This window comes from Elephas maximus, chromosome 3, assembly GCF_024166365.1.
Source record: "Elephas maximus indicus isolate mEleMax1 chromosome 3, mEleMax1 primary haplotype, whole genome shotgun sequence".
NCBI lineage: Eukaryota > Metazoa > Chordata > Mammalia > Proboscidea > Elephantidae > Elephas > Elephas maximus.
Window position 1 is genome coordinate 151,180,434 of NC_064821.1, and position 24,628 is coordinate 151,205,061.

The 24,628-nt window shown below is 37.5% G+C and overlaps 1 protein-coding gene across 4 annotated transcripts in view; it reads left to right on the forward strand.

Annotated features, from left to right (window-relative positions):
- Positions 1-24,628, forward strand: part of HFM1 (helicase for meiosis 1) — a 141,150-nt gene that overhangs the window by 108,987 nt on the left and 7,535 nt on the right. For all 4 annotated transcript variants that reach the window (XM_049879827.1, XM_049879828.1, XM_049879830.1 and 1 more), the window contains 5 exons: positions 12,615-12,695; positions 12,934-13,049; positions 15,751-15,830; positions 16,760-16,866; positions 22,886-23,128. In XM_049879827.1, coding sequence (XP_049735784.1) covers positions 12,615-12,695; positions 12,934-13,049; positions 15,751-15,830; positions 16,760-16,866; positions 22,886-23,128 — 627 coding nt within the window. The remainder of the gene's footprint in view (positions 1-12,614; positions 12,696-12,933; positions 13,050-15,750; positions 15,831-16,759; positions 16,867-22,885; positions 23,129-24,628) is intronic.

Sequence of the window (24,628 nt, forward strand, 5' to 3'; positions counted from 1 at the left end):
GTCCGTCACCAAATTGCTCAAGCCAGTAACCCAGGAGTCATTCCTGATTCCTACTGACTCTGACTTATAGCGATCCTATAGGACAGAATAGAACTGCCCCATAGGGTTTCCAAGGCTGTAATTCTTTTTTTTTTAAGTTGTGCTTTAGGTGAAAGTTTACAGCTCAAATTAATTTCTTATACAAAACTTTATACACATATTGTTTTGTGACATTAGTTTCGATCCACACAATGTGACAGCACATTCTCCTTTTCCACCCCAGGTTCTCTGTGTCCATTCAACCAGTTCCTGTCCCTTCCTGTCTTTTCATCCTGACTCCAGATAGGAGCTACCCATTTGGTCTCGTGTGTCTGATTGAACTAAGAAGCAGGCTCCTCACATGTATTATTTTTTGTTTTATAGTCCTGCCTAATGTTTATCTAAAGAGTGGCTTTCGGGAGTGGTTTCAGCTCTGGGTTAACAAAGCATGTGGGGGCCATAGTTTCAGCAGTTCCTCCAGTCTCTTTCAGACCATTGTCTGGTTTTTTACATGAATTTGAGTTCTGCTCCACACTTTTTTCCTGCTCCATCAGGGATTCTCTTGTGTTCTCTGTCAGGGCAGTCATTGGTAGTAGCCAGGCACATCTAGTTCTTCTGGTCTTAGGCTGGTGGTGTCTCTGGTTTATGTGGACCTTTAGTCTCTTGGACTAATATTTTCCTTGTGTCTTTGGTGTTCTTCATTCTCCTTTGCTCCAAGTGGGTTGGGGACAAATTGATGCATCTTAGATGGCCACTTGTAAGCTTTTAAAACCCCAGATGCCACTTAACAAAGTGGGATGCAGAACATTTTCTTAATAAACTTTGTTATGCCAGTTGACTTAGATGTCCCCTGAAACTATGGTCCCTGGACCCCACCCCCAGCTACTCTGTCCCTCAAAGTGTGTGAATGTGTCCAGGAAGCTTCTTAGCTTTTTCTTTGGTCCACCTGGGCTGACTTCCCCTCTATTGTGTGTTGTCCTTCCCTTTACCGAAGGTGATTCTTGTTTACTGTCTAGTTAGTGAATTCCCCTCTCCCTCCTCCCCCCTCTCGTAACCATCAAATAATGCTTTCTTCTGTGTTTAAACTTTTTCTTGAGTTCTTATAATAGTGGTCTTATACAATATTTATCCTTTTGTGAGTAATTTCACTCAGCATAATGCCCTCCAGATTCATCCATGTTGTGAGACATTTTGCAGAATTCATCATTGTTCTTTATCATTGCATAGTACTCCATTGTGTGTATGTACCATAGTTTGTTTATCCATTCACCTGTTGATGGGCACCTAGGTTGTTTCCATCTTTTTGCAGTTGTGAACAATGCTGCAATGAACATGGCATGCATGTCTATTCGTGTGACGGCTCTTATTTCTCTACGATATATTCCTAGGAGTGGGATTGCTGGATCAAATGGTACTTCTATTTCTAGCCCTTTAGGGAAGTGCCAAATCATTTTCCAGAGTGGCTGTACCATTTTACATTCCCACCAGCAGTGCATAAGTGTTTCAGATTCTCTACAACCTCTCCAACATTTATTATTTTGTGTTTTTTGGATTAGTGTCAGCCTTCTTGGGGTGTGATGGCATCTCATTGTAGTTTGATTTGCATTTCTCTAATGGCTAATGATCGTGAGTAAGGCTGTCATTCTTTACGGAAGCAGACTGCCACATCTTTTTCCCATGGAGCAGCTGGTGGGTTCGAACCGCTGACCTTTTGGTTAGCAGCTGAGTGCTCTAACTGCTGCACCACTAGGACTTCTACCAAAATAATATAGTACGTTCTAAATATGGCCATTGTTGATGTAATGCCATCTTTTTTTCTCTGACAGGAGTATTTTCATTTTCTCTTCCTGAGGAAAAATAAATATGGTGTATGTGTTTGTATATGGAGGGGGAAGTAGGGTATCTTGGAGGAATAAAAGGAAGAAAGATTTCTGCCTCACTTTCAATGACTCTGTGTCTCTTAGAACTGTCTCTTATATCACAGAAGAAGGCTATGGTTATCTAATTTATACTACATTCCCCTCAACATACATTCTGACCACGATTTTCCTGACTGCAAATTTATCAGGAGCCACAGTGACCTTCTTTCTTTCTGTCCCAAGTCCAAATTCCCAGAAGGGAAGAAATACCTCAGTTTAAGAGAGACAATTTGGAATTTGTTGTTGTGTGCCGTCAAGTTGATTCTGACTCATAGTGACCCTGTAGGACAGAGTAGAACTGCCCCATAGGCTTCCTAGGCTGTAATCTTTACGGAATCACATCTCCAGGTTTTTTCTGCCTGAGCGGCTGGTGGGTTCAAATCCACCAATCTTTCATTTAACAATCTAGCATTTAACCATTGCACTACCAGAGCTCCTTAATTTGTAATTAGGACTGCACTAGAATAATATAAACTCAAAGCTGTTAGTGGCCATCCTTTACCACGTGCAGAAAGAATCAAAGATAGCTGGACTACAGAAGAGAAGAATCAAGTAGAAGTAAAGAGAGAAGCAAAGATAAGAATACCAGAGCTGGGGTTCTGATGACTTTCCACGTCATGGTTCCAGTTCCTTCTGAAGCCTAGGTGCATTGCTGCTTTTGGATTCTGTGAAATATCTATATACACGTAATACATTGCCCTTAGCTTGAATTGTTTCTGTTACTTGCAACTGTAGTGAAAATTTGGGAAAATCTGCAGTACTTCCTACTAGCATCAGCCTTTTATAAGGGCAATTCCCCCACATATTCAGCACACTTCTGTGGAAAGCAGATTAAAGTTGCTTTCTTATCGGACAAATAATGTTCTGTTACATACACACACCTTACACATACATGTGTACACAACCATTATACCAAATCTTCTGAACTTATGCACATCCCTGATTGTACAATTCTATTCTTATATGCAAATTTATGTACTATAGCACCACATAAAGATACACATTATACCTTGAAATATACACACACACTCTGCATTTTCTTTCTCAGTGACCAATGCAAAGAAGGAGCCATAGATTTACCCTACGAAACATGTGACAACAAAATTTGTTGTTTTTTTTCCCAAAACTATCCAAATTTTAGTTGTTCTGATCTCTTGTCAGACCATGTTATTTAATAACGTGAATTGATATTTAATTCAGAGGATGTAGTTGCTAAATGCTTGTTTCCAATGTGCTTGCAAGTTCTACAAATATTTTAATATTGTATATTGTCAAATTATAGGTCTATATGAAAAAACAAAAAATGTGTACCTTAGTGCACATAATATAATTGAAAATTCTTTTTATGCTTCCTATAACTGTGAAAACATTCTTTTAACTGCAGCTTCTCATATATGGTTATAATTACAAAAGGTAATTTTTTTAATTGAAGAAAATTTTTTTTTATTTTTAAGATATGGCAATGTGAGAAATATACTTTTTAGTTGTAAAAACAAAAATTAGATGATTTTTTCAGGTCAGTTCCTTCTTATATACTATGTTTAGATATTCAAACTTCTTATCCTTTAAATGCATTCTCAATAAAAAGTATGAGCTTTGTTTAATTTGAAGAAAATTGCTTTGGGATTAATAAATTCATTTGCATTTGCTATGCCATTCTCAGTATGAAAATTTAATGTACTTGGAAGAACGTGCAGGATAATATCAGTGTGCAAGCACATTGGAATGTGCACATTTAAATACTAGTCAAAAGGCAATTCTACCCCTTTTTTATACTCTTTGGTATAAACATGCATTAAATTGCAAATTCGAGGACTCTAGTTCACCAGTGTGATCATTTTCTTTATAAATAAAGAATGAAAAGATAATATAGCATTTGATGGAAAAATTAGTAAAAACATGAAGTGCATAAATTCATGATTAGCATAAATTAAGAACTGCAAATGTCAAAGTAATACTCTTTTAGAAATATTAACTCTAGTAGCCTTTACACAGACCAAATGATTTGAATTTATAGCTAGGATGTGAGGCTAAGTGTATCAGGGATGCCTGCTGTTCTTCGCCCCTCCCTCCGAGCCCCAGGCCTTTTTTAAGCACTTACCTCTTGCCCTGTGAGCCATTAGTGACCCTGTTAAACTAATTTTAAATATTTTATTTCAACACATTTCTATTTGATGTCATTCATAAATTCACCTTAAATACTCGGAAGTGGGGCTTTAAAACGTATAAATTAATATGTGGCAAATCTATGAAAATATATGCATTTCAGAGTATGGAATCTGTTAACCTTAAAGTTTACCGAAGAGTATAAAAAGAAACCAACCAAACCTGTTGCCGTCAAGTTGATTCCGACTCATAGCAACCCTATAGGACGGAGTAGAACTGCCCCATAAGGTTTCCAAGGAACAGCTGCTGGATTCGAACTGTTGACGTTTTGGTTAACAGCTGAGCACTTAATCACTGCACCCCCAGGGCTCCACCAAAGACTACAGTTTAGGTTAATTTTCCCCAAGAACCTTATTCTTCCAGTTATCAATCTCTGTAAATGTATGTTTGTTAATAAGACAAATTCAGACAATTCTAAGGATTAGGGAGAGGGGAAGCATTTATATTTTCTAAGTACCATTTCATAGGGTCGCTACGAGTTGGAATCCACTCGACGGCACTGGGTTTGGTTTTTTTGTTTTTTTAAGTACCATATCTAACAGAAATAACAGTCCAAAGTTTTTGTCACTTAGATAGTATCTATTTGCTGGCATTTAAACAAACTTACATACAGTCCTTATTACTAAAAAGATTCACCAACTCTGGTTTGAAATTTTTGAGAGCCCTCAGAGTCTGTAAGACTCAGCTCCTAGTTTTCATCACAGGAAACAAATGTGCATAGTCACTGTGCACCATCTTGTGGTTACATCTAAAAATGCATCTTTGTGGAAGTGGGATTAAGGACAAAGACAACTCATTATCCCTTATTTGAATTAACCATTGCAAATGGTTAAAACGCTTGGCTGCTAACCAACAGGTTAGAGGTTTGAGTCCACCCAGAGGTGCCTTGAAAGAAAAGCCTGGTGATCTGCTTCTGAAAAATCAGCCATTGAAAACCCTGTGGAGCACAGTTCTACTCTGACACACTTGAGGTAGCCATGATGTGAGGGCAAATGATTTAGCCCTTTTTTCAAAACAACAACCTGCAAGGCATTTCCTCTTAGTCTACTCACCCCCAAAAAAGTTTCCTTCTCTAAATTAAATGAATTCTTTGGGAATAACTAAGGTACTTACTATAACTAGGAAGGCAGAATGGTTGAGAGATCAGCCTCTGGAATTAGACTACATGAATTAGAATCTCAAACTATTAATATAAGTAGACTCTACAGCTACAATGGGTTGGGTTTGTACAGCTACTTATTAACTGTATAGTCTTGGGCATGTTACTTAACCTTTGTATTAATTAATTTTATCATCTGGGAAATGGAGATTTAATAAGACTGCCTTATAGACAGACAACCAAGAATAACCAGTTATTTGAAGAACATCTGAAACACATAAAAGAAAGTCCAAAATAAATAGAGTATGAATGTTAGAGCAACAGGATAATTCCAAAATGTAGTAAGATTAAAATTCTAATTTGTAAACTTGGAGAAATTAAAGATTAAATTGCAACCATAAAACATAATAGACATGTGGAAGATGGAGTAGTCAGATGCTTTGTGTGGTCCCTTTTACAACAAAGACCTGAAAAAACAAGTGAATTGATTATATATGACAATCTAGGAGCCCTGAACATCAAAGACAAAGTTGAGGAGTCAGACTGAGTGGCAGGGGGAAGGAGAGAGAGTTCAGAAGCAGTGAGGATTTGCCAGACCTGACCTGGCTGGCAACCTGCAGGCTGGATTGGCTGGTGCACACGGGCTGAGGCAAGCAGTAGTGCTTGGGACACATTTTCCACACCAGGAGAAACCGAACGGCAGAGAGTCTGCACATACCTAGTAACAGCTCTAACCACCTGGTGACAGGATGTGAGAGCTTCAAAGATGCAAATAATCAAACTAGCTCACACGAGCAGCCTATATGGGCATATCAAAACAAGAAGCTAGGGCCCAGTAAACAAACATAAAATAAATAAATATAATAACTTATTGATGGTTTGGAGAAAACCATCAATATCAAATCACATAAAGAAGCAGACCATAATGGCTTCAGCAAACAACCAAAACAAAGAACCAAGAAACCTCCTGGAGGAAGATAAGATCTTGGAATTACCAGAGGTAGAATTCAAAAGATTAATATACAGAGCTCTTCAAGAGATCAGGAAGGAGATCAGGCAAAGACCAAGCCAAGGAACACACAGACAAAGCAACAGAGGAACTTCAGAATGTTATACAAGAGCGTAATGACAGATTTAACAGGCTGCAAGAATCCATAGAGAGATAGCAAATAGAAATCCAAAAGATTAACATTAAAATTTCAGAATTAGACAACTCAATAGAAAGTCATAGGAACAGAATTGAGGCAATGGAAGTCAGAATTAATGAGATTGAAGGTAAAGTACTTGACCAACTTATTTGAGGAAAAATCAGGTAAAAGAGTTTTAAAAAATGAAGAAACCCTAAGAATTATGTGGGACTCTATCAAGAGGAATAACTTATGAGTAATTGGAGTGCTGGCACAGTGGGGATAACAGAAAATACAAGGAGAATTGTTGAAGATTTGTTGGCAGAAAACTTCCCTGATACTGTGAAAGATAAGAAGATGTCTATCCAAGAAGCTCATCAAACCCCACACAGGATAGATCTCAAAAGAAAGTCACCAAGACATAATCAAACTTGCCAAAACCAAAGTTAAAGAGAGAATTTTAAGAATGACTAGGGATAAATGAAAAATTATCTACAAAAGAAAGTAAGATTAAGCTGTGAATACTCAGCAGAAACAAAGCAGGCAAGAAGGCAATAAGATGATGTATATAAAGCCTTGAAGAAAATAAAAATTGCCAGCCAAGAATTATATATCTAGTAAAACTGTCTCTCAAATTAATGACAAAATTAGGGCATTTCCAGATAAACAGAAGTTAAGGGAATTTGTAAAAACCAAACCAAAATTAAAAGAAATACTAAAGGAAGTCCTCTGGTTAGAGAATCAGTAATATCAGATAACCCAAGGCTAGAACACAGGACAGAATAACCATATATCAACCCAGATAGGGAAGTCACAAAAATAAATCAAAGCTAAAACACCGAAAATAGGGAAAAAGAGATGTCAATATGTAAAAGATGACAACATTAAAACAAAAAGAGGGACTAAAAAATCATAGAACTTTCATATGGAGAGGAACTCAAGGTGATATCAAGAAGTAAAAGACTGGTTTAAACTCAGAAAAATAGAGGTAAATACTAAGATAATCACAAAGGAAACTAAATATCCTACACATCAAAATGAAAAACATAAAGAATCAGCAAATACAAAATCAACAACAATGAAAAAGAAAAACGACTCAGCACAGAAAATTAAGTGGAACAAAGAAACTGTCAGCAACACACACACACAAATACATCAAAATGACAGCGCTAAACTCATACCTGTCAATACTTATGCTGAATGTAAATGGACTAAAGGCACCAATAATGCCACATAGAGTGGCAGAACGGCTTAAAAAAAACACAATCCATCTATATGCTGCCTATAAGAGACACACCTTAGATGCAAAGACGCAAACCAAAACCCAAAGGAAGGAAAAAAAATACATATCAAGCAAATAACAATCAAAAAAGAGCAAGAGCAGCAATATTAATCTCTGACAAAATGGACTTTAAAGTAAAATTCACCACAAAGGATAAGGAAGAACACTATATAATGATTAAAGAGTCAGTACACCAGGAGGACATAACCACAACAAATGTTTATGCACCCAACGACAGGGCTGCACAATACATAAAACAAACTCTCACAGCATTGAAAAGAGAAATAGCTCCACAATAGCAGTAGAAGTCTTCAGTACACCATTTTCGGTGAAGGACAGAACATCTAGAAAGACACTTGATAAAGACATGGAAGATCTAAATGCCACAACCAACCAACTTGATCTCATAGACACATACAAAAATAAATCAAGGCTAAAACACTGAAAATAGGGAAACAGATGTCAATATGTAAAAGAAGATAATATTGAAACAAAAAAGAGGGACTAAATAATGTAGTCATAAAACTTTCATATGGAGAAGTCAAGTTGATATCAAGAAATAAAAGACTGATTTAAACTCAGAAAAATACAAGTAATTATTAAGATAATCACTAAGGAAACTAGCAATCCTATACATCAAAATAAAAAACAAGAAAAACATAAAGACTCAGCAAATACAAAATCAACAGCAATTAAAAAGATGAAAAGAAAATATATAAAGAATAACTCAGCACAGAAGATAAAACCATAAAAGTAGAAATCAATAACAGAAAAAGCCAGGAAAAAAAAAAATCAAGTACATAGAATCTGAACTGAAACTTTCGGTGGCAAGTCTAGTGCCTGACTGGAACCAGGGAGGCAGATGAGTAACTACCTCGTGGAAGCTTTCTACAAGATAGGGAGCCTCTTGCAAGATGAGAAATGGCTTTTAACAGCTCCTCACAAGACTGCCTATCTTGCCATATTCCAAGAAGGATCACAGGACATTCCACCAACAGTTGGGCCTTGCCTGCATGGTCTATCTGACATAAGTTGCCTGGCACATCCATTTCCCTACACACACAGGATAACTGACAGTTCTACCACTACGGTCTCATCTTGTGCTCTCTGTCTTACTTTCTGAGCACTGGGCTTCTTTCAGTTCCTTCAGTGTGCTGTGCTGTCCATTGTCATGGAGCCTTTGCAGGTGCCATCCCCTCTGCCTGAAACACCCTTTCTCCCACCTCTTTGCCTTGTTAACTCCCATCAGTCCTAAGCTCACTTGTCACTTCCTTGGGAAAGCCTTCCAAGACATTTCTGACCAGGCCAGTTTCTCCTGTTAACGTATCTCTCTCCTTATCATTCAGAACAATATTTATTTATGTCGTTGTTGTTGTTAGCCGCTGTTTAGTCAGTTCCAACTCATAGTGACCCTACATACAACAGAATGAAACACTGCCCAGTCCTGTGCCATCCTCACAATTGTTGTATGCTTGAGCCCATTGTTGCAGCCACTGTGTCAGTCCATCTTGTTGAGGGTCTTCCTATTTTTCACTGGCCCTCTACTTTACCAAGCATGATGTCCTTCTCCAGGGACTGATATTTACTTATATAATCTGTAATTAATTTAATAATAGAGTTATTACATAAACTAGTATATTAGTTTATCATTTAACAATTTAAAAAATATTTTCACATACGTAATTTCATTTTGGATCCCTGGTGGTGCAGTGGTTAAGGGCTTAGCTGCTAACCAAAACGTTGGTAGTTCGAATACACCAGCTGCTCCTTTTAAACCCTATGGGGGCAGTTCTACTCTGTTTTGTAGGGGCACTATGAGTCAGAACCAACTTGATAGCGTATAACAGCAACAGCAGCAAATTTCATTTTATCTTTTTGTACAGAACAGGTATTACAGATACCCTGTGTTTAACAGTGAAGAACTCATGTTTGAACTCATGTTTTCTTACCGTTGTGTGCCTTGTACTTCACCACTGTTTTTCATGCAAGAACATTAAATATAAGGCAGCATACAGTAAGCCAAAGGCACAAAGAAAATGCTATAGCAGCCCAAGGAAGGAGAAATCACATCAGATGGGGTGAAAAACAAACACTGTTGCCATCAACTGAGTTCTGACACACAGTGACCCTATAAGAGAGAGCAGAGCTGCCCCGTAGTGTTTCTAAGACTGTAATCTTTACAGAATAGACTGCTACATCTTTCTCCCATGAAGCAGCTGGTGTGTTCAAACAACAGACCTTTCGGTTAGTAGCCAAGTGCTTTAACCTCTGTGCCACCAGGACTCCTTCTCCATGATAGAAGCATCATTTGAATTGGCCTTGAGAGCTGATAGTCTTCTGATAGATAAAGATGCAAGAGCCTTCTAAGACAAGAGGTAGTCTCAAAGGTACAGTCATAGAAAGGCATGAGACTATTTGAAGAACGGTAAGTAAGACGTGTTTTGATGGATATAGGGTTAGTATGGGTGCTAGAAAGGGAGGTTGGAATTAGATTGTGGAGGACTTTGAATATGACAGTAGGAAACAACTAACATTTTTTAAGTAGGCAAAAGATCTGATCACAGTTGAACTTTAGGAGGATTAATTAAGCAATGGTGTATTGAATAAATTATAGCATAAACCCATTTAAAAAACCCATTGTCATTGAGTTAATTCCGACTCATAGCGACCCTAAAGGACAGAGTAGAACTGCCCCATAGGGTTTCCAAGGAGTGCCTGGTAGATTCGAACTGCCGACCTTTTGGTTATCAGCCGTAGCTTTATAACCACTATGCCACCAGCATTTCCAATTGTAGCATAGTAGGGCTGTATTCAAGGAAACCAGTTATGGTTTAAGTGAAAGGTAATGAGAGCATGAACTGGGGCAAAACTTCTCAACTACTGAGTCCTGGCTCACCTTACAAAGTGTAATATTGAAGCCTTTCAGCCAGGGACCACTAGGAACACACCTGTACTTGAGGAAAGTTAAACCAAAAACCAAACCCATGGCTGTCCAGTCAATTCCAACTCATAGCGACCCTATAGGACAGAGTAGAAGTGCCCCGTAGGATTTCCATGGAGTTTCTGGTGGATTCAAACTGCTGATCTTTTGATTAGCAGTCAAGCTCTTAATGAGGAAAGTTAGGCTTATTTAACTTGCTGCAGCAAAGGAGGGCTCAATACCAGAACTGTGGGTCATCTCAGAGATTGGAGAGAAGCTTACTTGAGGATTTCAGCTTGTACTGGGTGATTCTTAAGAGGATTAGGAAAGCAGAGGTTAGTTCTAGATTAGGTGTTCTCAGAAAGCAGGGTACTGAGTATTTTGGCATATTTAATCTTGAGGTGGGAAAATTAAAGAAATAGTAGTCATTTGTGTTAGATGGAAGAGGGGAATGTTTCGTTATTGTTGTGGTTCTTGAGTGTCCTTGTCTCTTTCTAGTTTCAGAAACAGTTACATAGTGGTCAAGTCTATGTCATTTTCTACTATGGTCACAGAGTAGCCTTGTCTGAATATTGTTTATGTTCTGCCAAAGTTGTTTATGCTCAGTTGGGGATACTATGGTTTAACTGTCAGCTTCCAACTGCCAGTGATGTTTTGTTACTTTATCAGTACCCAATATATTGATCTGCTCAGCCCTTAAGGTGACCTGCCAGTTGCCTCATATGGTGAGCAACCTCATCCATTTACCCCAGGGTGCTATACATATGTTATCGTTGTTTAGGTGTGCCATGACTTGAAAGGGTTGATTGAGCAGTGACACTGAAAATAAAGAATAGAGGACCAAGAAAGATGGTAAAGGTTTTCAAAGCTCTCTGCTATCTCTGGAAACCCTGGTGGCACGGTTGTACAGAGTTCGGCTGCTAACCAAAAGGTCAGCAGTTTGAATTCACCAGGCACTCCTTGGAAACCCAGTGGGGCAGTTCTACTCTGTCCTATAGGTCTGCTATGAGTGGGAATCAACTCAAAGGCAATGTGTTTCATTTTTTTGGGTTTTCTGCTACCTCTAACATGGCTAGTTCACTTAAAATCTATGCTCCAGCAAAAAAAAAAAAAGCTGATTTCTGTTCCTACAATCTGAGGTTTGCTCCCTTTGGGAATTATGCCCTCTACCTGGAATATAAGAGCCCTTAGTGGTGCAGTGGTTAAAGTGCTTGGCTGCTAACCAAAAAGTCAGCAGTTCAAACCCACCAGCCACTCCATGGGAGAAAGATGGTAGTCTCCTTCCATGAAGATTACAGCCTTAGAAACCTTATGGGGCAGTTCTGCTCTGTCCTATGGGGTTGCTATGATTTGGAGTCAACTCGACAGCAATGGGTTTAAACTGGAATATGTTTCCCTGATCCTCTTCTCATGTCCAAACACTGTTTGTCCTTCAAGGATCAGTTCAAATATCTCTCCCATACCCCATGTTACTAATGAGAGCTAAGATGAAAAAGCTTACTTAAAATATAATAAGTGTAAGATATGTATTTGGATACATTAATTTTAACTTAGAGGAATCAAGTTGGAAGCAATCCCTCCTGTCTAAGAATTCATGTAGCAAATTTCCTATATCCCTAAAGCACTTATGTCTAACATCTATTAAATATGACTAGAGCCTTATCTGCTAGCTGCTGTCAGTGGTGCTGTGAAAATACCATAAAGTTTTACTTCTTTTCATGTTCTCCAGACTTAAGTCTAAAAGCAACAGAAATGTTTCAAAGCCCCACCCTCATTCTCACCTCATTGAGAACATGTTACTGATATTCTGCTATATTTATTTATACCAACATAATGGCTGAGAGAAGCTTCTAGGTGGCTAGATGTTCCTTGTGAAAAACTGCTATGAGGCTAATAGTGGGGCAGGGACTGTTGTCAGAAATATCTTTTTTAAATTATATATTAAATGGGTTAACATTTGAGTAAGCATGAAAATCATACCTTTTTGTACCATCCGAAAAGAAAGAGACTGGATAAAAATAAATTATGTCAAACTCACAGTAGCAGATGTAGTAACAAATAGGTTTGTTTTTCTTATATTTAGGAACGACTGCCTACAAAAAACTGGGAAACCGAGAATGTAATCATCACTGTAAAAATAAACATACATGTGGACATGACTGCTGTGAGTTCCATAAAACAAGTTTATTTCAGGCTTTGAAAATCAAAAGGTCTTTAATGAATGGTAATAACATTCTAATTATTGGTGTATGATATTTATATATGTATCTTATAACCCTCAAGTAATTTTATTTCTTTTGTGGGCAACATGGAAAAAAGTAAATATTAGATTTGAAGAAATTTGGCTCTATGTAAACAATAACTAAAATTTAACCTAAAGAAACAAAAATTTCTTTTAATAGGTAAAGTTGGAGTTGCACAGAAGTCAGGCGTTAAAGAGCCAACAATCTCTTCATATTTATCTGATTTAAGAAACAGGAATGCCGTTTCATCTCTTCCTCCAGTTAAGCGTCTCAAGGTTAGTTTTCATAGCATTTGTCCCTTTGATCTATAATTAAATGTATATGAATATTATTTTGTTTAGTGTATCAGGTAGGTATCCATGGTGTATTTTAGAATTAATTGTGGGCTTGACTAGGAATATGACCATTATTCATAATACTGTTTCTAAAGGGTAAGATATTTTTAGTTTTTAATGACCAACCAGTGCATCTACTTTGGAGCATAGTTATCCAGATCCTTCCCTCATCAGCTTTTTTTTTGAACCAGAAGAGGGAAAAGGAGAGGGACATGTAGCTTGGCTTTGTTCAGCAGGGGGAACTAGACACATCAGTGCTGGGCTGGAAAGTCTGAAGCTGATGTTGATTCATGCACCTAGATGAGTACTGAGCATGAATCTCCCTTCCAAGTGATAAAGAAATGGGAGTTGCTGTTTATCCTAAGTCTAAGGCTTCATAACCAGGACAAAATAGTTGATCGGGCCAGAACAGAACCAAGAAAATGGGAGAGTGCCCATTTCTTTTCTAGAGCTTTTATAAGGATGAAGATTCTAAGTCATGGGCTAAAACAAAGGGAATGTTGAGAAACAGGGAGAGGCATGAAGTTTGAAATGGTCACCACTTTCTCTGCGATTTTTTTTTTTAATTTAGTAGCCCAAGTTTCCCTTCGTTCTTTCTTTCTTTCCTCTTTCTCTTCCTTCCTTCCTTCCTTCCTTCCTTCCTTCCTTCCTTCCTTCCTTCCTTCCTTCCTTCCTTCCTTCCTTCCTTCCTTCCTTCCTTCCTTCCTTCCTTCCTTCCTCCCTTCCTTCCTTCCTCCCTCCCTCCCTCCCTCCCTCCCTCCCTCCCTCCCTCCCTCCCTCCCTCCCTCCCTCCCTCCCTCCCTCCCTCCCTCCCTCCTTCCTTCCTTCCTTTTCTTTCTTTCCTTCTTCCCTCCCTCTCTCCTTCCCTCCCTTCCTCCTTCCTTCTTGCCTTCCTTCCATATTCATTGATCACCAACAATATGTCAAGCACTATGATAGGTGCTAATAAAAAAAAAAATACACAGTGATAAATAAGACAGTTTTAGTCTCAATTCATAAAGCTTATAGTTGAGTAAAGGATACAAGTAAGTAAACAGGCCTTTTCACTATAGAGTGATAAGTGATTCTGCGACAGCAGAATATAAAATGCTTGAGTTTTGATAGAAAGTGTACTCAATCTATATTTGACACGTCAGGAATGAATTCCTAGCAGACATGATTGAAACCTGAATGAAGTTTAGGCATAAGTCAAGTATGGCGGGGCATTAGAATGGTGGTAAGCAGAATGGAAAAGTATTCCAGACATAGAGAATATACAAAGGTCCAGAGGTGAGAGAAAGAGAGGAGAATCTTTAAAAGAACTAAAGTAATACGGTATGTCTAAAGTTCAATTATAAGTAGAGGAGTAGAGAGAGATGAGGCTGAAGAGGTAAGCAAGAGCTAGATCATTAAGACCTTTTTGCTATTTGGGGGATTTGGACTTTCTCCTGCAAGTATTGGGAAGGCACTGAAGGGCTTTATGCAGTGACATGATTGGAAATGCATTTTATAAAGTTTTGTCTGTTTCCAGTGTGGAGAATGGGTTAGAGGGTGATATAATAGGAACATAGAGAGTCATTAGATGGCTTTTGCAATAATCCAAGCAAGATGATAGCCTAGTCTAGGGTAGTGACAGAGAATGGAGCAGCAGAGTAATGGAGAGAAGTGACTGGGTTTAAAATATTTTTCAGAGACAGAATCAGCTGTCTTCACACTTAATTGGTTATGAGGGGTGAGGTAGAAGGAATAGTCAAAGATGATGCCCAGCTCTTTGGCTTGAAGCGGGCTTCACTAGAATGGAAACTCTAAAGGAAAAGTAAGTTTGGGGGAATAGAGACATGATAAGTTCAATTTCGAAATACTGAATTTAGAGGCCTGCAAGCTGTGTAGGTAGAAATATCCTACAGACAGTTGGATATAACTGACAATCAGGAGAGAGCTGACTGTAGATATAGATCTGAGAGATGTTCACTGGAGATGATAATTGAAGCCATAGGAGTAATGAGATCTTTGTATGAGAATGTGTAGAGAAAGAGAAGGCCTAGTAAAGAATCATGAGGAATCCCAGCATTTAAGAAGGGCTTGACAAAGGTAGGAAATCTGGTGGTATAGTAGTTAAGTGCTACAGCTGCTAACCAAGAGGTTGGCAGTTCAAATCTGCCAGGCGCTCCTTGGAAACTCTATGGGGCAGCTCTACTCTGTCCTGTAGGGTCACTGTGAGTCTCAATTGACTCAATGGCACTGGGTTTGGTATTTAGGTTTTTTGAGATCAAAGCTTTTTAGTGGTTACCAGGGACAGGAGGGAGAAGGAAAAGGGAAGTCATTGTTTAGGAAATGAGTTTCTGGTTTTGGTGATAGAAAATTTGGCAATGATTATTGGTGATAGTTGCACAAGATTAATGTACTTGACATCACTAAATCATACATGTGAAAAATGTGGGACTGGCAAATGTTGTGTTATATATATCTTTTACAATGATTAAGAAAGAAGAAGAAGAAAGGCCTGAGAATGGGGACTTGAGTTTAGAACCAGCCTGAGTTTCTCTCAATTTGAGTTTTGAACTTTATGTACAAGCAGGAATTTTGCTGTTTGGCTCATTTGTTAAAATGTTTTGCCATAAAACTGATATTTGAACTTGTTTTTTTTTCCCCCCATTAATAGCTGCAGATGAATAAATCTCAAAGTGTGAACCTTAAAGAGTTTGGTTTTACTCCAAAATCTTCCCTTCCCGGTATATCAAGGTACAAATATAATGTTAATATCTAGGTAAAAATTTCATCATAAACTCCGTTTCTCCACGTAATAACTTACTCATGAAAGGATGATCACTACCCTCAAATCACAGTAATCATTTAGTTCCTTAACAAGGCAATGACACCATAAGGGTTTCATTTCTTTCATACCCTAAATGTATTTAGAACTCTACAGTTATAGAATACTTTAACATCCGTTATATCATCTCTTTCCTGAGAAACTGCACTTCCTATGTCTTCCCCTCAGGCTCTCTCTGCTGTCTAAACTTATCAGGTAACAAGAGGGTACTTAGAAAAGGAAAATCATGGTGTGTGAAGTGTAACCTTTTCCATTTAGGGGGCTAATAATATCTCAAATTTTAAAAATACTTTGTTGTTTAAATTGTACTTTATGCATCATCTCTTTTGACCTTAACAACAACCTGACTCATAAAATTAGATTTTTTTTTATCCCATTTTATAGATTAAAAGACCAAGGCTCATACTCTTACCAAGTAAGCAGAAGGCCTCAATTCTCAGTGTTCTTTCCCTATATCATGATGCCTATAAGTTAATAGTATTTTTTTTTTAATAGGGATGACATTCAGTGTGTTTAACAACCAGTACAGAACCAGCACTGACCAATCAGAACAGATGCCAACATTATTTCTAGAGATCCTAGCTTTTGTTATCTAACTGAAAGTAGCATTACAATAGTTTTTTTAGGCTATATCCAGATAGCAGATATCCACTGGGGACATGTAAACACCTATTTAAACACCTATTTCTAGCCATTGCTACCCCAGCTGATACAGTTTAGTCAGAGAAGTGTTGAGTAGATTAGACCGTATTTTTTTCATTTGTATGAATAAGGACACTTCAAAGTCAGATTAATATTTTCTTAAGCATTTTTAATGGTTTTACTTATATTTATAAAGGTCAGAATATTCAAACACACTTGAATTGCCTATAATGGAACAGTGGGATCAGCATGAAATCTGTGAAAAATTTCACCAACAAGAACCATCTGAATATCAAAACAAAGGTAAATTACTATTGATACGTGATTTGAGAAAGAATATAATTTATCATTACTTCAGATTGACAAGTAATGTTATTGAAATCCCAACATCTGAAATTATTGTGATTATTAACTTGGCAGCATTTTCCTCAGCTTACTGAACCAGCTTTAAATTCTTGGGTCTGTTATTTCAGATGGTCCTGCTATGTCTGACATACAGTTTTTTAAAAATCTCTTCCCCACATAGTGTTGAACTACACCCTCTCCTCACTTATTGACATGGTTGGGTCAATAAGTTCGTTATACAAAATTGGTATTATGCAAAAATGGAGGATGACCACATCAGATCACAAAACAGAGTATGACTGTGTCATTACGCAACTGACAAATTACATTATTACAGAACGGCCAAACCACTGAGAATCATGGCCCAGCCAAGCTGACACATAACCTTAACCATCAAAGCCAGCATTATTCTCACCTCTCACCTAGGCATTTGTTAACTGTTTGTTACTGTCAGATATATGTCGTTAATGCACAAAATAGTCGGATAGTAGATTTTTTACTGTTATAATTGTGAAATGTTGGATAACAAGATAGTTAATAAGTAAGGAGGTGTATTTTAGTTAAAAAGATACTGTGAGAAAAAACTGAAAAAATAAGGGATCCTTCAGTATCCAAAGTATTAAAATGCTGAATTATTACTTTTGTATACCTTTAAAATTATTTAAAATTATTTTCGTGTTTATAAAATTAGTCCTATTGTACAAAATAGCTGTGTGACCTTGGGCAAATTATTTAACCTTTTTGGGCTTTAGTCTTATCTTTAAAATGAGGTAATTGAATTGCGTGACCTTTAATATCGCTGCAGTACTTAACCCTATGATTCTTATATCTATGATGACATGAGAATATAACCTAGGTTGTGGGGCAGAGTTGGTTGGTAATCTAGATTTGCTTTATATCGGTGTCTGTCATGAATTCTTCAACACTGTGCCTGGTTTATCACTACTCTGGATCCTGCTATTCATAGGTTCATTTCCCTGGGTCATGCTGTTAATAGTCATGCTAACCCAGTCTGTTAAAATGTAGGAGAAATAATCCTGACTATTGAGTTGTTTGTTCAACTGGCTGTATGTTAAATTGAAAGCTTGAGGTTTTCTGAAAATGATTTTATGTACATAGAATTAGCTTCTACCCCTGAGGGAGCAGGAGATCAGTGGGATGCAGACCCCAAATTCTCATAAAAAGACCATACTTAATGGTCTGACTGAGACTAGAGGAATCCTGGCGGTCATGGTCCCCAAACCTTCTGTTGGCCCAGGACAGGAACCATTCCCGAAGACAACTCATCAGACATGAAAGGGACTGGACAGTGGGTAGGAGAGAGATGCTGATGAAGAGTGAGCTAATTATATCAGTTGGACACTTGAGACTGTGTTGGCATCTCCTGTCTGGAGGGGGGATGGGAGGATAGAGAGAGTTGGAAGCTGGCAAAATTGTCACGAAAGGAGAGACTGGAAGGGCTGACTCATTAGGGGGAGAGCAAGTGGGAGTATGGAGTAAGGTGTATATAAACTTATATGTGACAGTCTGATTTGATTTGTAAATGTTCACTTGAAGCTCAATAAAAGTTAATAATAAAAAAAAAAAGAATTAGCTTCTATTGCTACTCTTTCCTCCAATGCTATCACTTTCTGCTTTCCTAGCCATAATTTAATATCTCAGGCAGGCAAGAGCTGGAGTACCCACAGCCATTAGGCCCGATATAAGATAAAGAAGAGTTCCTTAATTTCATCTAGAGTATTTTTTTATCAAAGCATTTAACCAAATTTTTCAAAACATACCTATCATTACAACATGGATAAAAGGTATATGATTGTGAACCCTCTTATTTTTATCTCTCTTCAATGTATAGCCCTTTAGCTTATTCTTTCCATGTGCTATTGCTTTATTCCCTGCCTTCTCCATGTCAGAGTTTATTCCTCTTTCTGTTTACCTTTCTGTTTCCTTTACTTAGTTTTTCCTACTTTTATTTCTTTTCCACTTAATATTCCAAATTCAATTTATATTATGGCATAAAAGTCTCATCTAGATATTTGACCTGTGATAATAACTGTATACCCTGTTTTAATGAATGGGTTACTTTTTCCTTTCCTTTCCTTTTCTTTTTTTAAAGAAGGAACCATATACTGTAGTAGTTAAGTTCACAGAATTTAGAAACAGCCTGTCTAGGTTCAACTCCTGGCTCTAACATTTAGTAGGTGTGTAAACTTTCACAGTAATAGTAAATTACTTTGTGTCAATTTCCTCATCTGATTATTTCTTAAGATTGTTTTGATGATTAAATGAGATAATATATGAAAACTCTTAACATAGTGTCTGGTACTATTATTAGTAATTGAATATATTCATTATATTTTTCACACACTAGTTTTTGGTAGCAAGACATACTTTTAATGTACTCAAACACTGCTTTTGAGAATGTTTTAAGAAAAAATGGCAATTTTTATCAGCTGTATCCCAATTTCAAGAAAGGGCGGAGGAAAAAATGTCAGAAACCATTTGAGAAAGTGTGTTGTATCATAGAATTTAAATTAGGAGAGACCTTTGTGCAATTTCTCATTTTAAAGTGAAATAAGCCAAGATTCCGAGAGATTAAATGACTCGCCCAAAATCACATATCTAATTAGTAGCAGGGCCAGAAGTAGATCCCATATCTTTTAATTCCCAGTCCAATGCCATTTTTATAAAACAAAGGTGACTTTTAGTTATCAGTGGAGAATTGAAAGCTGAGCATATACTATGTAAACTCTTTCAACTTTCCACGCCCCAACTATATATTACTCTATCTTCACACCCATTGTTAACTCTTTCCCCATCTTAAAGGAAAAATTACCCTTTGTCCTATTCACAGTTAATCTCTATACCTATAAATCATAGTACTGTCCAATCCTGCCCTCCTCTGGAACTTTAGAACACCATTTATCCCTGTCTTCTTTCCCATATTTTCAGTCTCTCCTCTCTATTGGTTCTTTCCTGGCAGCATATAAATACGCTCAAGGCTCTTTTCTTCAACTCCATGTCCCCCTTAAGCTAGTTTTGATTGCAAGTGGCAGAAATTCTATTCAAAGTGACTTTACAAAAAAGAAAGAAACTGATTGTCTCATGTAAACAGAAAAGTCCAGACAGGCACCTGAATTTAATCTTGACTAGACCCAGGGACTCAAATGATCTCATCATGTCTCTGGCTTTCTTTCAGTATTGTAGCTATGCCTTCTGATAATTAGATTCATTCTTGAAACAGGTTTTCTCACATGGCAGGTAGGATGGTGGCCAGCAACCACTAACTCATATCCTCCCAGTTTAGCAACCTCAGTAGAGGTTTGGCAGCTTTGGCAGACCAGAGCTCACTCTGATTGGCTTCATTTGAGTCATGTGTTCATCCGTTGATCAGTCCCTTTACTCTGGGATGGAGTCATGTGTTCCATCCTTGTGGCCCCGGGGAAGGAAGACAGGGTACCATGATTGACAGCCTCACAGGATCACATGGAATTGCGGGGGGGTAGTTCCCCCAAAGGAAAAGGTGAGTATTCTTACTAAAACAGGGAAAGCATGCCAGGCAGACAGAAAAATAGAGCCACTGGAGAGTCTCTATACACTCTACCTTCTGCTTTCCCTTGAAAAAAATCCTAAGAGAGCAGTTTACTGTCAGTGTGTTCACTTCCTTACCTCGTAGTCACTGTCCATTCGCTAAAATTTGGGTTGTCTCTCCATTTTTTTGCTCAAGTCGTTCAGTGATCTCCTAATTGCTGAATCAGTGAGCCCTTTTCAAGTTTCATCCTCTTTGACCTCTGTAGTATGTGATGATTCTGATCTTGCCTTCTTTTGGGAATCCTTCCTTTAGTTTTAATAAAACCATTCTACCGGTTCTCCTACCACTTCTTGGACTGCATGGGCTCTTCTTCCTACCCCTCTGAACGTTGTTGTTGCAAAAGGATTATTTTTGCATTTTTAATTCTTGCCCCTCCATAAACTTTTCCTAGACAACACTACCCAAGCCCATGGCTTCTATTACTAACTATATTCTGATGATTTCTGAATCTGTGTCTTCCATCTAGAGTCTTCTGTCTAACCCTAGTCCTATCTATACAATCACTTTCTCGGACATATACACCTAAAAGTTAACATGTCAGCATCTTTATACTTCTTATCTTCTCTTTACCTCACCCTGCTCCTTCTCTCATATTTCTTAGCTCAGTGAATGAGCCCTCCTTTTTCCAAGCTGCTAAAGGCAGAAAAAGAGTCATCTTAAATATCTTACCCCACATCTAATTAATCACCAAGTCCTTTCTATTTTGCCTGCTAAACATCTCTTGTATCTGTTCTTTGCTCTCTATCCCTCCTGTATAGTGGCGTGCCACTGTGCATCTCTTCCCAGCCTTGAGTTCAGGGAAGCCACATTGGTAGCTTTAAATCAGTTATGGTAGGTGTGTTTACATCATGGGAATCAGCAAACACTACAAATCAGGATTTGGTTTTTTGATTGTTTATACTTAAGACTAAAACCAAAACCAAACTCTTTGCCGTCAAATCGATTCTGACTCGTAGCAACCTCATAGGAACAGAGTAGAACTGCCCCATAGGGTTTCCAAGGAGTGGCTGGTGAATTCAAGCTGCTGACCTTTTGGTTAGCCGCCAAGCTGTTAACCACTGTGCCACCAGGACTCCATACTTAAGCAGTCGTAGAGAAAATGTTAATAATGCCCATTAAACTTAACTGTTTTGTGTCTATTGTGTACATTGTGAATAGCACAAAAAAATTGAGGAAATATTCTTCTGGTATTTGAAAACTACTAATTCAGCAAAAGAAGTTGCTTAAATCCATGATGAATGAGTGAAGTTGCAGTGTATGTCTCTGTTGTTTCATTTTACTTGTTAAAGTCGACAAAAATATCAGATAGTATTCATATGAGAACTACACTCATTTGTCAGTTGCAGCCATTGATTGACCACAGCTACAGGAGTTTGGCAAAACTCAGTGAGAGCATTCTTTGAGAATCAATTAGATATATAGAATTTGCTGTTAAAAAAAAAAAAAGCGTACTGTATATTTTATGATTATTTGTAAATTGTGTGCTGTGTATCTTTTATATCAGTAAAATTTATGAGAGACTTATATAGTCATAAATGTATATGCATATATATTTTGGAGAGGTGTTTATTAAACATTTATCAACACACTACTATGTGAAACTGCGCAAGTACAGACATTTAGTCTCCATAACAGTCTTGTGAGGTAGATACTATTATTATTCCCATTTTGCAAAAGAGAAAACGAGACTTAGGGAGTTTAAATTACTTGTCCAAGATCATATAACTAGTAAATGAGAGAGGTGGAATTTTTACCCATGTAGTCTTCTCTAGGAAACCCTGGTGGCGTAGTGGTTAGGTGCTACGGCTGCTAACCAAAGGGTCGGCAGTTCAAATCCGCCAGGTGCTCCTTGGAAACTCTGTGGAACAGTTCTGGTCTGTCCAGTACTGTCGTGATGAGTCAGAATTGACTCAACAGCACCTGGTGGTTCTTTTTTTTTTTTTTTTTAGTTTTCTCTAAAACAAGGCTATAAACAGTGGAGAGCACTGAGGATTTTTTAAGAGGAGAAAAATAAATTTTATATTTTGGACAAATATATTTCATAACAATATTCATATTAGCTTGTAACAAGAAAAGCTAGAGGGAGGAAGACCATTTTAGAAGCTGTTTTAATCCAGTCTTGGAGTAGGATCATTCTGTATAGGAGTTAAGAGGAAAAATTAATTCTGTTTAAAAGAATTCATTGCAAATTAAGTAGTCCAACTATTAGTACATGTAAATACAGTAAATAGAATTGGTTAACACAATATTCAACAATGCTTGACCCAACGCTTTTGAGAACTGCTGCTCAAGACATCTGTTTAGTATTTGAAAGATGTGTTTGATGTATCAATAATGATGCTTGTGCTTTAAAAAATACCTATACCCTTTTATGTCTATACATAACAGATTTTTCTAGATGGAACCATCCTAGAGCTTCAAATGAGAAAGCTCCTCAAACAATGCTGTCTAACAGAAATTTTGCATCTGGAAACCAAAATTTGACAGATGTGGCTAAAAGCAACTCCTCATTTTCAGAAGTTTTGAATGTGAACTTTGAATTGGGAAATGAAGTTTGGGATGATTTTGATGATGAAAATTTAATAGAAGCGACTAGCTTTTCAACTGAAACTGACAAGACAGACACATCAGGTAAAATTGTATTTTAGCATGAAATAATTTCATGAGAAATTCTTTTGATATTTTTAGTTTGGCTTCCGGGACTAATTTTCCCTGCCTTTTATGTGTGCTTGTTTAATTAGCTTGGGTTTCTTAATATTGTAATTTTTAGCAAACCTGATAATATGACCCTTCCACAAACAGCATTCCCCTTCCCTACCAAGGACATTACAGGTTATTAAATAAGGTTTTTACATTACGATGATATAGTAAATGAGCTTTTTATATTCTAATGCAAAGTCTTTATTGACACAGTATTCAAATTCAGATTGTTGATTGAATTTTCTCTCATAAAACCAGAGCTCTGAACCGGTTCAGTCATGACCATAAAGCAAAACCGGAACAGACCTGTGTTTTTTTAATTTGGGTGATCCGAAAGCAAAAGGGAAAAATTATGGGTCGTAGCCTGGAATGGGAGACTCGGAAGAGGCATAGTGAGCCATTTCAGGAGCCTGGTGCATGCGATTGGATTATTTCCAGAACTGAGGGAAGGGACACACATTCAAAACTGCGCAGTCAGCCATCATCTTTGAGTAGGGCACCGGTGTTTCCAACTCTACGCAGTATTCCGCAGGTGGGAGATTTGGTTGCCCATGCAACGCGTATGCTGCCCCCTTGTTTTCTAAGAGGGAAATAAAGTTTCTAACAGGGCTTCAGCTCATATGATTTTTCCTGTTCTGGTTATGGTTCCAGCTAACCCAAATTTTAAAAATTCAGGTCTGGACCAGTGTGGCTTCCTTGGCCATGATTGAGCCGCAAAGAACTGGTTCGAAGCCTTACCTAAAACAAACTTTACTGCTCTTCATTCTGAGAACACAATGGTCTGTTAATATTTGTGAAGGACAAAAATATTTCATTTTAAAAATGACTCATCTGCTGGCAAAGAAAATAAAAGACAACTTTTATTTGTATTAGAAAAAAAAAAGATTAGTTTCTCCTGTATTGGATATTGTATGTAAACCATATACAATCCAAAAATAATGAGACTTAATTCTTTGAGTTATGGGCTCATTCACTCTATTTCACTAAAATAGAAAAGTTACAGTCTTGGTAAGTATATGACAGGCTGGAGATCCTCTCTTCCATGAGGACTGACAGAAGGAAATCAGTCCCTCAACTTTTTCAGTGCAGACACCTATTCCCACAATTATAGTTACCTCCTAATATGCTCCATGCTCTTTTTTTCTTTTTTAAGTACAATCTTTCTAAGAGAAGCAGTTAGAGTTCCAGATATTTTTGTTTCAGGCCTTAAGAATGACCTAAAGAGTGAATACTCCTTCCAAAGGAACAGGATTTATCCACCTTCACAAAATTAAAAAAAAAAAAAAAACCCATTGCCATCCAGTCAGTTCCGACTTGGAAAATCTCCATGACATGGGGTCAATAGAGACAGTTTCCTATGTCATTGGACTACCAGTTTTAACCTACCCTAGGTTAAAAGTTCAAAAGTATTGCAAGTTAGTAGGCAACGTG